Source organism: Carettochelys insculpta, chromosome 2, assembly GCF_033958435.1.
Source record: "Carettochelys insculpta isolate YL-2023 chromosome 2, ASM3395843v1, whole genome shotgun sequence".
In the NCBI taxonomy this organism is placed as follows: Eukaryota; Metazoa; Chordata; order Testudines; family Carettochelyidae; genus Carettochelys; species Carettochelys insculpta.
Window position 1 is genome coordinate 6,901,419 of NC_134138.1, and position 14,927 is coordinate 6,916,345.

General features: G+C 56.1%; 1 protein-coding gene across 2 annotated transcripts in view; it reads right to left on the reverse strand.

Annotated features, from left to right (window-relative positions):
• Positions 1–14,927, reverse strand: part of LOC142009088 (1-phosphatidylinositol 4,5-bisphosphate phosphodiesterase gamma-1-like) — a 99,999-nt gene that overhangs the window by 22,700 nt on the left and 62,372 nt on the right. The window contains exons 5-17 of one of the 2 annotated variants that reach the window (XM_074986581.1): positions 14,596–14,680; positions 13,859–13,939; positions 13,443–13,477; positions 12,477–12,549; positions 8,312–8,413; positions 7,459–7,553; positions 6,411–6,496; positions 5,271–5,391; positions 4,451–4,619; positions 3,560–3,679; positions 3,024–3,131; positions 2,229–2,416; positions 740–940 (exon numbers count right to left, since the gene is read on the reverse strand). In XM_074986581.1, coding sequence (XP_074842682.1) covers positions 740–940; positions 2,229–2,416; positions 3,024–3,131; positions 3,560–3,679; positions 4,451–4,619; positions 5,271–5,391; positions 6,411–6,496; positions 7,459–7,553; positions 8,312–8,413; positions 12,477–12,549; positions 13,443–13,477; positions 13,859–13,939; positions 14,596–14,680 — 1,464 coding nt within the window. Of the gene's footprint in view, positions 1–739; positions 941–2,228; positions 2,417–3,023; positions 3,132–3,559; positions 3,680–4,450; positions 4,620–5,270; positions 5,392–6,410; positions 6,497–7,458; positions 7,578–8,311; positions 8,414–12,476; positions 12,550–13,442; positions 13,478–13,858; positions 13,940–14,595; positions 14,681–14,927 lie in introns of both variants that reach the window. The other variant, XM_074986580.1, reaches the window with a different exon arrangement.

The window sequence follows — 14,927 nt, forward strand, 5'->3', positions numbered from 1 at the left end:
TTCTTAGTGGTGACGGCACAGACAGCAGAACAAGGAGCAATGGTCTGAAGTTACATAGGGAGAGGTGTAGGTTGGATATTTAGGAAAAACTACTTCCCCAGGAGGGTGGTGAAGCACTGGAATGCGTTGCCTAGAGAGGTGGTGGATTCTCCATCCCTTGAGGTTTTTAAGTCCCGGCTTGAGAAGGTCCTGGCTGGGATGACTTAGATGGGGTTGATCCTGCTTGAAGCAGGGGCTGGACTAGATGACCTCCTGAGGTCCCTTCCAGCCCTAGAAGTCTACGATTCTATGAATCAGACTTGGGTGAGCACTTGGGATTGCGCTGCCTTGCAGCAGCCAACAGGGTAAAATCTGTGTTCTCACAGCTTCCGGCAAGCCCCCGCTGGCTGAAACAGCTGCTGTCCATGCTTTGGTTCTAATCCCCATGCTGCACGTGTGCTGTTCTGCCAGTGATCGCAGTCTCTGGCTACATTTAGCCTGGGATTATTTATACACAAAGCCCCCACCCCCTTGCGATCCCCAGGCAATGAGCCAGCTGCGAGAAAACCAGAGGCCTGCACGTGTCACGCTCTCCAGAAAAAACTGCCCACTGCTGTGGCGACAGCTTGGAACTGACCCCCTGCCCAGGCTCCTGCCCCAGAGAGCGCGGTGGGAGTCTCTGACTCCCTGGCACAGAATCACTCCAGTGCAACGAGGAGCAGAGAGGGAGATGGGGAAGGGAGAGGGGCAGCGCACTCACTCTTTGCTCTCGTGGGCGTTGGGCTGCGGCACGGGGTCGGTGAGCCTCATCTCAAACTCATTGCAGCGCAGTGGCACCTCGCGGTAGTGGCAGATCAGGCTGTAGAGGCTGTCGAACACCAGGTTGTCCGTCAGGTAGAACTTGGTGGCGCCGGCTTCCTGCCGGGAGTGGATGCGGCAGTGCTGGACTCGGCTGGACCGCCTGCGGCGGGGACCGGAAAGGAGCGGCGGGGTTAGATGCAAACCACATCTCCCGGTGGCTGCCCAGAGCCAGCGCGCTGTGGAAGAGGGGAGGCCAACGCTCTGCAGCCATCCTGGGGGGCGAGGGCAGGAGACGACCGGACAGCAGGGAATATCCCGAGTCACACGGTGCCAGGCTTTGAGCACTCAGCGGTTGGACCTGGACTTTGGGTGCAGAGACAGCAGCTGCACAGTCCATGCAGGGATGTTTGTGGATACATTGGCTTTAGACAGTGTGACGCTGCTGCCCTCTCGTGGCGGGTGTCAGGGGCTATGCCAGCCTGCAGCGCACCGGTGATGGGGCTCTCTTCAAGCCAACAGTGGCAGGGCGGGTGGGTGAGTGGGTAGAGGGTCAGGGTGGTTTGCCCGGTTGCTCCTGTCTGGGCAATGTGGGAGCGCTGAGTCCCTGGCTGTCCCAGGGCTTTGGGCCAGGCCCACTCCCTTCACTGGGGCTGTCCCATGTGGAATTTCTAAAGGCCAGGCCCGTAGGCCCTAGCTCCAGCACAAGCCCCGCTGAGTCAGTGGAAGAGGCCTGGGATCACGGGCTGCAATGGGAGGCCGAGCGAGCGGAGGCAAAAGTACCCGAAAAGCTACTTGAGTAAAAGTGTAGCTGCTTTCACTTCTAGATACCGGAGTACAATCTAGAGGTGACGTGTGTGTATTTGCACAAGCGCGTGCACTGTCACTCAAGTAGTTTTCCAGAGGGATGCCAGTAACTTGTCCTTAAGTACATCCCCTCTCAGAGCAGTCACACTTTTACTCAAGTAGTTTTCCAGAGGGACCCCAGTAACTTGTACTTAAGAACATTCCCCACCAGAGCAGCCGCACTTTTACTTTGGTAACTTTTCGGGTACTTTTTCCACCCGTGGAGGCTGTTGCCAGGTCCCGAGAAGCACCAGCTGGGGAGCGATGCTGCAGAGCTGCAGAATGGGTTAAGCTGCATCACTGGGCTCGCAGCAGGGCAAGCAGCAGCTCCCAGCCCCTGGCACTGACAGGCGCCAGCCCGGGAGCCCCATCTCTAAGGTGTAGTCAGTTCTTTCCTGGTGGCTGAGGGTGCCCAGGAGGGACAGGAGCAGAGCCCTGCTGGAGGCTCCCCAGACTAGCCCAGCAAGAACCAGACTGAGCTTTCCTCTGCTACCACCTCAGACTGCAGAGAAACTGAGTCCCAAAGTGTGGGAGCGAGCGGGGCTGGCGGCAAAGGGGACCCCGGGCCCCAGCACAGAGGCTGCTGCCACCACAGGAGTTCCTACCAGAAGGAGAGGGTGTAGTCTCCTACAAAGGTCTCGCTCTCCCGCACCAGGAAGGTGCCGTCCTTCCCGCCCGTCTCGGTGCAGTACTCATGCAGCAGCTTCTCGGCGATCTGGCGCCCGTCGCGCCCCCCGCCCAGCTTCCCATGGAACCACTTCTCACTGAAGTGCAGCTCATTGTTGTTAAACTCCTGGAGACACGAGGGGGTGGGGGAGGGGAGACCAGAGAAATCCAGGGGAGAGCGATGAAAGGAAAGAGAGACAATGGGTTTAGTGCCACGGCCTTAATCATTGCGGCCATGTCTGGGGTGCAGCACAGCAGCAGTATAACAGCACTCAACACCGCTGCCCAAAGGCTTAGGACACAGCGTGAAAGTTCTCATGTCCCACTGAACCTGCCTGGGAAACCAGCGGGTAAAAGCCAGTAGCCCCAGCCGGAATCTGAGCAGGTCACTGAGGTTAATACCCAGCCGTGTGAAAAATACTGTGGGATATTCAGCAGCCAGGAACTTGGTTCTGCATCTGTTACAGAAATATAGACCCGTGCTCGGATACTCCTCACTCATCAGTGAGAGGCACTCTTCTATCAAATAACTAATACCCACAGCTGGGCTTTTACTGGCCAGATCCCCTCCAAGCATCCGTCCAGCCTAACCCTCCTTAGCTGGTGAGTTTGGGCAGAAGCACAACCCAAAGATGCGCAGGCGCTTGAGGTGGGGGCTCCCCAGGTGAATCCTGAACGTTCCCGAAATGCTGATTCTCCCCATCCCCATCTACCTCTCCTCCCCCGAAACGCACCTCCTTCTGTTCCACCTCTTCCTCGTCCTCGTTGGACTGGTAGCGGGACGTTTCCTCAGAGTAGTAGATCTTGTTGCTTGTCAGAACAAAGTAATGTGGGCTCCAGGTCTGCCAAGGAGAAAGGAGCATGAGAATAAGGCAGCGAGGAAGCCAGGGAGTGGTCACAGGGCAGGGTCAACACCTGCCAGAGATGACAACTGCTTTCCCTGCAGGTGTGTGAGTTCACGGGGTGTGGCTTGCTGCTGCCCCTGTAACATACTGGCAAAACATGTCACGTTCCCACTCCAGGGGGTCCACTAGCAGAGACCAGCCTATTGCCGCTACTGGGTAGTGGAGTCACTCCTTTAGCTCACTTGGTGGTGGCCTCCCGGGTTCAAGGCCATCTGATGACCTGGGATGGGGGGAATTGTGACCACCCATTCCCCGCTGCTGGAACCCAAGATGTTCCTGGTTCCACGTGGGGTCTATAGACCCTTCCACCTCCACCCCCCACGCTGTGGCTATGGAAGGTGAATGAAGCCTGGCAAAGCTCTTACGTGGTCAATAGGGTCCTCGAGGTACAGGATGCCATTCTTGATGGAGTTGCTGAGGTCGTTCTCTGAGTAACTGGCTGTGGAAACTTCTTCATAAAGGTTCCCTTCCACCAGCTTCTTGTGCTAGGGAGCAGGAGAGCAAACCAGAGAGAGGCTAAATCCCACAGTCAGACTGACCCTTCGCCTGTGCTGTGAGCTCCTGAGCCTACACCCTGTCTGCCACAGGGAAAACGTGGAACATCACTCAGCTGGGGCAGTGAAAAGACCGGTCAGTTTCAATTCCTATTACCACTGATTTCACTTCCCAGTTCTCCTGGCCCAATGCTGCTGCACTTTGGGCTCACGGTACTGCGGGCAAAGGAGTCTATTCTGGGAGCCACGGGACTGTAACGGCTATGAAGCTACGTTTAGACTGCGGGTGCTATTTTGAGATACAGCCGGTATCCTGAAACAGCCGTGCCCGCAGCTTCTTCCTGCACTTGAGATAGAGCTGCCATTTCGAGCTCGGTATTCTGGTTCTGCTGCTCCTCGCTGGGTAATGGAACTTATGGAAGAGCCACTTATTCCGAACTTTGCACCGAGTTCGCAATAAGGTATTTGGAAATAATTGATGTAATCTGCGTTGCCCGAATTGTGTGAATTATTTTGAAACAAGGATGCAGTCGAAACGTAGCCTGAGTGGGCCGGACCGGTTTTATCTGGCAAAGAGATTCCCATGCATCTTTGTATTTTAACACTGGAGGCAGAGGAAGTCCACTCTGGTATGTTCCTGCAACCCCCCAGCTGTGGGGCTCTCCCCCTTTCCTAGCTACCCCTTCCCCTCCCAGCACTAGTTCTGGTACCTCCCCTTCTGCACAGTGTCAGAGAAGGGTTGGGAGAAGGGCAGAGCCGCACCTTGATGAGGATTTTCTTCTTGAGCTGGGTGGGGGAGGGCAGCTCGTCGGCATTAATGTCCACTGGCTTAGTGAGCAGCATGTCCCCAAAGACCTTCTTGAAGTGGGAGGCCATGTTCCTCTGCTGGACGATGCTGCAGTGGTCCTCGATGGAGAGGATGATGGGGAACCTGGGGCAGCAGGGAAGGAAAGGCCAGATCACTCAGAACAGCGACCAAGGAGAGATTCCCAGATCACACCCCTGCTCCCACTGCTGCCAAGGGCAAGATCCCAAAGGAGCGAACAGGAACCCAGAGACCCAGGGCACAACCTGGTGGGGTCCTGGGTGTAGGCAAAGCTGGAGTTAGAGGTGGAGCCAGGAAGCGCTTATGAAACCTGGGTGGGATACATGCGACTGAGAGCGCTCTGCTCGGCAGGAAACGCATGAACGCCTTGGAGCGGGCAGTGCTGCAGGGAACGTGCACAGATCAGCAACAGGTTCTCAGGCCAGGATAAACAGGGACTATCCAGCCACCACACCTGGTTAACCAGGCATCACCCTGGTCTCTAGCAGTAACCGACTGGCTTAGCCCTAAAGCAGGAGGTTTCAGATCCTTTCCTCGATCGCTGTCACTGTTAACCAGGAGCACTCTGGTTATTCTTGTCATCCACAGAAACATCCAGTCCCATTTCGAACCTTGCTGAGTTCTCACCCTCACTGGCTTCCTGCGGCCAGGAGCTCCACAGTCGCATGACATGCTGTGGCAAGCTCCAGGCCTGCTAGCTCCCCACCAGCACTAAAGGGGTGACAAAGCCCTTGCGGTGCCGGGGGTTGGCCTTACTCGGAGGTCACGAAGGCGTGTTCCTTGATGGTGTGCAGGACATCCAGGAATTTGATTTTGGAGGTGAGCGTGTGTCCGTGGTAGATGATTGGCAGGTCGTCGGGACCATCCCAACAGTCCACTAAGGGCAGAGAGGGTCGAGTTGTTAACACTGCCCCCCATGCATGTGATTTATCCCTGTGCCCCACGCACATTCCCGAGGGACCCTGCCCTTCCCTGCCTACCACCCTTTCCTGCACAGAGTGGAATGGACACGCCCATTGCAGGAGCCCACAGACCTTGTACATGCATTGGGCACAAGGACTGCTGTGGAGATAGGCCCATATCACAGACGTGCCAGTACCCAGGCGAGCCAAGGGGTAGAAACCACACTGGGGTTCATCTCTCAGGCGCCAGGTAATGGCACTTGCTGCTATCTCAGCAGGATTAATTTGGCCTGAGCAAGTGCAAGAGGTTTTGGAGTGGGGTGGGGTGGGGGTCTGCCTGCCATTGATATGAAGGGCCAGTGAAACTGCACCGGTTCACACTGTGGTTTGAACGATACGCCGCTGGGGTCCCGCTGAGTTGTAGGCCAGAAGAGACTGTTCAGCCCTGTAGTCTGACCTCCTGCATAGCACAGGCCAGGAACCTCAGCCAGCGAATCCTTCATCTGGTGGATTTCAAACTTCCTCCCCAGACCGTGTCAGAGGACAATGATCCCATCTCATGTTTTCAGGGAACCAGAAGTGCCCCAGTACGATTCACCAACTAAGTTGCAGCCACCTCTGGGGTGAGCTGGGGCAGCTGGCTGTCACCTCGCTGCGGCCCTTCATCGATGGGTAAGACAGAACAGTGTGTAAAGCAACTGCCCACAGCCGGGTGTGGCCAAGGCACAAGGCTCAGACCCCTAAGTTTGTCCAAAGTGCAGTAGGCGCTTTGTGGATGTTGAATGGTTGGGAAGGTGGTTTTAAATCCTCCAAAGGAGGCTGACTTCAGCAGTCCCATGGGTGGGTGAGCAACCCCTGATGGCAGCACCAGGACAACTTCCTGCTGTCCCTTGATGGTCCCTCACCCAGCCACTGAGCAGCACCCACATTACAGGCTGACTGGTTCACAGCAGCTGGCATCAGCCTGGCCCCTGGCCAGGAGCCACTCACTCACGCTCTATGCAGCGGCAGCCCATCCGGAGGCAGCGAGCGTAGGCTTCCAGTGAGGACTCGCTGGAGAACTGGTCCCCAGTCAGATACCTGCAATGAGCACAAGAGGATCTCTGGCTCACCAGCAGCACCCGGAGGGCTCCAGGAGGCAGGCCCTGGGGGTGGGACTGGCAGACCCAGAGGAAGGGGAGCAGCTGTCAGTCAGGTGCTTCCCAGCCCACCTGAGGGAGCAGCGAGTGCAGATGGTGCCTGTCCAGGCAGCACCCACCCCATGAGCCTGGAGCCAACTGGCAAGGCACCAGCTGCTCTGCGCACCTCACAGAGCTCCCAGCGCCTCCTTGCCGGGCTTGTTAACTTACTGCTCCTTGCTGCCTCCAGGCACCTGACTCTCAACCCAGCCCCTGGGTCCCACCAGATTTCACTGTCTGCTCTGCGAGTGCTGGCTGAGCACTGGGCCCCCACTGGCAGGCAAATGCCCCTCGGCTGGGCCCTGACATGGCGTAAACGGGTGTAGCTCCACTGAAGTCAGTGGGCCGGATCCCCAGCTGGTGTGAAGCACCAGAGCTCCACTGGAATCATTGAGTTATATTCCCAGATGGCAGAAATGGCTGTAGCTCCAGTGGAGTCAATGGGCTGTATCCCCAAGCGGTGTAACTGGGTGCAGCTCCCTTGACCTCAGTGGGCCAGACGCCCAGCGGGTGTCAGTGGGCAGAGCTCTGCAGGTTACACTGGTTTGGACTGGCCCCTTGCTTGCAGTGCCAGCTTACAAGGGAAGGTGCGGGAATGCCACGTTCCAGATGGACAAGCCGGAAAATCCCTCCGCAAGGCCCAGGGGAGGCTGAAGAGCGCTCCCCTCTCCCCGTGGTCACTGCTACAGTGAGGGCCAGAGCCCTTCTGGAGCTCCAGGGCCGTACCAGCCGCTCCCCTGGACCTGCTCTGAGGGCTCCCATGGGAGGCAGGAGACCCCCCTTCAGCTCAAGCAGGCTGTGCCGCTCCCTCCGGGCCCCACCGCACAGCAGGACTTTGATCGGCGGCCGATGCCCAACTCTTACGTGTTATGGGAGGAGGATATCCAGTACTGGGAGAGTGGTTGATTCATCTCCTCGGGGACCACCCGCTCACACTTGGTATCCATGACCAGGTTTTCCTTGGAGAACAGGTATGTCAGAAACTGGGAGCAGAAGGGAAGCTAGTCAGGTTCAGGCTCTGGGACCCCGTGGGTCAGCCCAGGAAAGGGGGCGGGATGGGGGTGAGGCCAAAGCACCGACAGGAAGTGGGAAGCGGAGAGACACTGGAGATGGGGAACAGGGTCCGGTGACTGCAGCTAGAGATGGGCCGGAGCCAGCATGTCTCCTGGCATGTCGGGGAGGTGGAGGAGGGCTCACTCAAGCCTGTCTTTCATTGCAACTGGCTGGTCGAAGTATGCGGAGGGCAAGCCACTGGGGAATTCACTGCCTCACCCCACCCAGGCACCGCCTGGAGGTGGAGTTTGGGGCCAATAATAAATCCATAACTGTGCTCCCGAGACAGGGCCAGTCAAGCCTTATGCTCTGGGGCCCTGGGACATCACCTGCAAGGGCCAGGAATGAGTATCACACCCCAGGCGTACTGCGCTGGGCACTAGCAGATGGGCCGCGTATGGCTTCCTTTGAAGTCTCAGTGACTGGCCATGGATGGAGAGCAGTCAGCAGGACCCATGGTCTGATCTGACTTGGCCCATCCTATCTCCAGCCTGAGGGGTACATTGTCTGTCATAGATACACCTGCGGCTGCACGCCCTGTGGTGGCTAAGCTAGAGATTTCACCAGCCCCCGGGGGAGTCTGAGCTCTTCTGGCAGTGCTAAGGGGACGGCTGATGCAGGTGGGATGGCTGGAACCATAAGGCTGCGGTGCAGCTTGCCCTACCTCATCCAGCTGGAAGAAGGGCTCGGCCGTGTCACTGAAGGGGTCCCTGAGGTAGCTGCACATGTACTCCCGCACCTTGCCAATGTCGCTGGCCCAGGGCTCCTAGGGCGAGGGCACAGAGGGCAACATTAGAGGACGAACTGCCACAGAGGCCTGGACGTGAAACCACAACAGGTACCAGAACACTCCCGTCTGTGACAGGAAGAACCTTCCGACAGAGGGAACATGCCTGGACTCACGGCCCAGGAGATCTATGAACTCCAGCTACCCATCGGGCAGGTACTGCACATCCCCCACCTCCCACCCTGTATTTCCACCCTAATCTGCAGGGAATAGAGGGAAGTCCTGTGTCAAAGGCCTGCCACACTGGCTCGTTGAGCTGATGGGTCCTGCCGGACTGTAATTGTTCTCTACAGTAGATTAAAGAGACAGGCAAACCTGGGGAGGGACCTGCTGCTTTTTCTTAACATGTTTTCATCTGAATTTTCTATCAGAGACTGATGGACTGCAAGGCCAGGTGTGACCCATCCCGTAACACGAACCACAGAGGCTGTTCGAGGCGTGCACCAAGCCAACCACTTCTGGCGGGGCTGGAGCAGATCTTCTAGAACAAACTGTGAGCTTGAGTGAAAGACTCCAAGCTGCAGAGCCAGAAGGGATCACCTCTATTATCTAGCCTGACCTGATCTGCGATGGATTCTCCATCACAGACCAGGGTGAGTAAGTCTGATGTGGAATCTGCAGGGCTGTCAAGTGATTAAATATATTAATCATGCTGTTAAACAGTAATAGAATACTGCTTATTTACGTATTCAGATACAATGATTTCAGTTACAACACAATATGAAGGGTTGCGTTCGCTTTCTCTTTGTTTTTTATTACAAGTGTCTGCCCTGTAAAAGCAAAAGAAAAGTATTTTTCAGCTCACGTCCTACAAGTACTGGGGGCCATCTCTTCATTGCAAAAGTTAAACTTACAAATGTAGAATTACGTAGAAAAATAATTGCAATTAAAAATAAAACCACATAAAACTGGAGTGCCTACAAGGACACTCAGTCCTACAGGTTGAAACTCCCTGGCATTCTTTCATCCAGCAACATCCGTTGTCCAGCAGGACCATGGATATTACTGGGCCAGAGATGCTAGGGTGGGAGGTTAGTAAGGGGAGCCTGGTTGCCTTGGGCAGGGGAGCCCAGTGGGGCATGTTTCCCTGGCCTGAGGCACCGCCAGCCAGAGCCAGCTTCCAAGGGACCGGGGCTGCACCTGGTGCTTATGGAGCTGGGGGCATGCTGACACCCTGGCCAGGGCTGCCCCAGGTGCCCATGGGGCCACAGCCAGGACCGGGGCCAGAGCCGCCAGCCCACCTGGGGCCAGAGCCGGTCTCTGCAGGGCCATGGCCAGGGCTGGCCTCTGTTGGGCCAGGGCACAGCCAGACTCAGCTGTCAGCCTTGGGGGCCATGCTGCCAGCCCAGTCGGGGATGAGCCAGTGCCATGCGGCTGCGGCTGTGTTTGGAGATGGTGTCTGGGGGGCCTTGACCATGTCTGGCAGTCTGGCCAGAACTGGAGCAATCTCCATGGCCTGCGGCCCAATGTGGCCAGGTTGGTGTCGGTGCAGGAGGGGCTGAGGTCCAGGCAGGCGGCAAGGGGGCACCTAGGGGCTGGAGTTGGAGGTGGGGCAAAAGAGAAGCCAGCAGCAGACTGGGTGGACAGAGCAGGGGACCTCTGCTCATCTGGGAAATCCCCTCAGCTGGGACCTGGCAGGTCCTGAGGGTGCTGGACAAGGGAGGTGGAACCTGTAGTTCTCGTTCAGCCAATCTCTCAGACAAACAAGTTTGGTTACAATTTGCAGGAGCTAAAGCTGCAGGCGTCTTGTTTCCATGTCACCTGAAAGAAGGGTGACCATATCTCCCCCGGCCAAGTATGGGACATGGGGAATGACTCTGTCCTGCCCAAAATGGGAATAGAGGGAATAGCCCCCTATCTGGGGCTCTGGGAACAAGGCTGCCACCCCGCTAGCAAAGCGCCTGGCTTCCCTGAGCTGTGGGTGGTAGCCTGCACTGCCGTACAGGTCCAGCTCCCGGCTGCCCCAGTTGGGGGAAGCCCAGCAGCTCTGGCTACAGCCCGACCACCTCTGGCTCCCGCAGCCCCACTCCAACCTCCACAGCTCTGGCTCCAGCTCCCTCTGCCCGGCTCCAACTTCCATGGCCTGGCTCAACCCTCCACAGCTCTGGCTCTAATCCGAGCTCCCACTCCAAGCCCCGCTGCCCCGGACCCGGATCCAGCCCCACTGAAGCACCAGTTCATGCCTCCCCATGGCTCCAGCCACAACCCCTGCAGCCCTGGCTCAGCTCCAGCCAGGAAGCTGGACAGCAGCTGAGCGGCCATGCAGTCTGGCTCCCAGCTCCTGGCTCCCCCATGTGGGGAAAGCCAGTGAACCACTGTGAAATACGGGGCAATTAGCCCCTTTTGCAAAATAAATCAGGATGCCAGAATTGCACCCGAAATACGGGGCTGTCCCGCCAAAAACTGGATGGATGGTCACCCCATGTGAAAGTGAGAACAGGTGTTCGTAGGGCACCGTCGTAGCCGGTGTCACAAGATATTTACATACCAGTCATGCTAAAGACTCATACTATCCTTCATCCTTCAACTACCATTTCAGAGGACCTCTGTCCATACTGATGATGGGTTTTGCTCAATAAGAGTCCAAAGCAATACACACGGATACACGTTCATTTTCATCATCTGAGTCAGAACCTGCCAGCAGGTTGATTTTCCTTTTTGGCGGTTCAGGGTCTGTAGTTTTTGCATCAGTGTGTTGCTCTTCGGAGGCTTCTGAAACCACCAACACTCACCCGTCTCAGATTTAGGAGGGCACTTAAACTGAGAGTCAAGCACTGGAGCTATCTCAGAAATCTCACATTGGTACCCGCCTGTGTGTTTTGTCAAATTTGCAGGGAAGTGTTCTTAAAATGAACGTGTGCTGGGCCATCGTCTGAGACAGGCCTAACATGAAATATATGGCAGAATGTGGGGAAAACAGCGAAGACGTAAATTTCTCCCCCACAAAGTTCAGTAACAAATTTAATTAACTTTATTTATTTATTTATTTATTTAAGTGAGCATCACTAGAATGGAAACATGTCCTCTGGATCAGTGGCCAAAGCATGAAGGGGCATACGAATAACCAGCATAACTGGCACAGAAATATCTTGCAGTACAACAATGCCAAGGGAACACTTGCTCTCACTTTCAGGTGACATTGTATAAATAAGAATCAGGCAGCATTATCCCCCATAAATGGAAGCAAAGTCATTTGTCTGAGCAATTGGTTGTACAAGCCTGGTCTCGTAGGCTCTGAAGGTTTGCATTGTTTTGCTTCTGAATGAAGATACGTAACAAAAAAACTACATTTGTAAGTTGCATTTTCATGACAAAGGGGTCATGCCACGGCACTGGTATGAGGTGAATTGAAAGCTGTATCTTTTATCATGCTTATAATGCAAATATCTGAAATAAAAACCATGATACAAAGTGAGCAATGGACTCTTTCAATGCTGCTTTGTAGATTAAATTAACATATTTGAAAATGTAGCAAAGCTTCCCAAAATGGTTAACACATTTCAGTTGAATTCTCCTTTTCAACAGTGTGATTAATAAGCAATTAAATGCAATTAATTTTTAATACTTATTTTTTAAATTAATTGCATGAGTTAACTGTGAGCAATCAACAGCCTTGTTAATCACCTTCACTGTTAGAAACTTGCCTCCTCCTTCTACACTGAGTTAATCTTGCTTTGCTTTCCCCACCCATTGCAGTTTTCTCTCTGTCCATTGCTGGAACATGGGCAGAGGTACACATGGCCCTTCCCAGGAGAGCACCACAGCTCCTTCATCTTATGGCCTCTCTGCTGAGATTGCCAACAGAGGATGCCAGAGTGGATGGTAGTGGGTCTCATGGTCTATTAGGAAGAGTCAGCTCCTGAAGTCAGACAGCCCTTGAACGATCATGACTTTAGGTTACTAGTGGCCAGGGCTGACTTTGAGTAGCCAGGCACTCTCTGATTTCCTGACAGCAGCAGGGGTGAGCATTTCTGTGGCCTGGCAGAAGGGCTCCCAGTCCCTCAGCTACAAGAGGAATCAGGATGTGCACCATGGACGATACCTTCTGGTCATACTGCAGGAACTTCTGGAAGTCGTACAGCGTAATCTGGCACAGCTCTGCCCGGTCAACATTCCTGTGTGGAGGGCAAGGGGCAGTCAGCAGCCGGGGGGAAGGCAGGGAGTCCAGCCTTCCCCACCAAACAGGAGCTTGAGTCAGGGGGTGTGTCTCCCCATACAGCGCCCTAGTTCCCTTAGTCCCCCACAGTTCCAGCTCTGGCCTCCCATCCTCACAGCTTTTCTGAGGCACTGACCTGCACACACGTGGACTGTTCCAGCCCATGGCTGCCCAGATCTCTTGGTGCACCTCAATCCTGACCAACAGCCCCATGCCACTCCAGTCCTGGAGTCCCCCAGGCGCCACAGCTTTGCTGGCTCCCCTCAGTCCTGCCTCACAACTCCTGGCTGTCCCAGCCCCAGGCTCCCTAAACACAGCTCTGCCATGGCCCCTGAGTTGTAAACTGAATCCCCCTGATTAGCCAAGTCCTGGGCTCCCCAGCCCCAGCTCCACTACTGCCCCTCAGGTCCAATCCATACTCCCTGCTGCCTTAGCCCTGGGCTCCTCCCACAGCTCTGCCACAGCCCCTCAGATCTAACCCACAGCCCCTGGTTACCACTGCCCTGGGCTCCCCCCACAGCTCTGCCAGAGCCCCTCAGATCTAACCCACAGTGCTTCCTGCCAGACTGATCTCAGCAGCGTGGTGCAGCCCGGCAGTCTGGCCAATGGCCCAGAGTTACTCTGGGCTGTGTCTGAGGGTAGAGCTGCCCTGCCTCTGGGGAGCTCACAGGGTCTGTGTGATGTACCAGCCCCCTGCAAATCAGACCCAGGCTCCACTCCTGGGCTGGTCTCTTGGCTCTGTCCCATGGCAGAGTCGTGCTCTCACACGCACACAGCACGCCGGGCTGGCTGGAAGCGCAGCATCCCTGCTGGGGCTGGGCAGGATGACACAGGGGGCTGCTGGGTACTCACCGCAAGGGGAAGGAGAGCTCCAGCTGCTCAATGATCTGCAATGCAAAGCAGGGAGGGGACATGTTAGCAAGCAGAGCAGGGGCCACCTGAGACTGGAGCATGTGGCCGGTTTTGTCTAGAGCCTGGGAACGCATCAGGTCGACGCATCTGAGGGCCTGTGATGGGCGTCTGAGCTGCTCATGGGTCACTGACACACTCTAGGATCTTCCCCATCTCCTGTCCCCACCACAAAGCCCCCCAAGGCCAGTTCTCTGGGGCTCTTTCCTTGCGTGCCACAGACACGAGTGGTGCCGCAGAAGCGTCCATTAATAGCGATGGGCCACACCGTAACCTCCTCCTTAACCATCCTTGAATGGGCCCTTGGCCATAGGGTCAACCAGGGCATGGCAGAGTCACCCGGGGCTCCCACTCCGTACCGATTTCTGAGCCTCGAACATCAGGTTCTTGTAGAAGTGAGTGAAGTGGGGGAAGGCCATGTCGCTCCTGGCTTCCACTTCCTGGCAGGGGGAAGGCAAGAGACAGAACTTGTGAGGCAGGAACTGGAGGGAGCAGGAATTCCCAGGGCTGAAGGATCTAGGGGACAACAAGCACCTGGGGCAGAAGGTGGGGGAAAAAGCCCCCCGAGAAGAATTGGCTCCAGAGAGATTCCCATGCCATCCCGCTCCAGGATAGGAGTGTCTTGAGTCTGTGGAGCTCACGGAGATCTACCACGTGGCCTGCAGCCACGGTCAGGCAGTGCATGGGGATTACGCTCCTGGCGTGCAGGGCCACATGCTGAGCCGACAGCATTACCCCGTCACATGGCTTGAGGGGGCCGGCTGGGTTATCTGGAGAGGAGGTTGGAATCCTGAGCCAGCGTTCATATTTTGGGTCCTTTTCTCCTCATGCCCTGCACGTGGCGAGTGGTGCAGAGAGGGACACTGGGGCTTGGGACACGGCAGGGGTAGCAAAAGCAACTGGGCAGCCCTAGCGATGGGCTAAGGTCTCATTCCTCTGCAAATGCCCTTAGGGAGCGCGAGAGGAAGGCACAGAAAACCAAATGCAGGCCAGGAGCAGAGGGGCTTCCAGACAAACTATAGGCCATGCCCATATAGGGCAGGGCAGAAACGCAGAGATGACGGGAGGAAGGAGGGAACCAGGGCAGTGTCCTTACCACTAGCTTGTCGCGCAGGAACCTCATGTTGGGCACCCGGTAGTTCACCTGGGGCAGCCAGGCCTTCAGATCCTTCACCGTGACGCTGCAAGACACACGGAGCAAGAGTCAGGCTTCAGAGAGACAGCCAGGAGCTCAGCTTCACCTGCAGGCTCAAGGCCTCCAGACAGCCCCATTGGCTCAGGGCTTTGAGCTGTTTCACTGCCGCTGTTCTCATATGTAGATGTCCAGGAAATCCAGGGCCTGCTTCTGTGAGAACGAAAAGGCACCAAGAGCAGCCAGAACTCCAGCCCCAGGGCTCCTGAGCTACCAGGTACCCGCTGGAGCCCTGT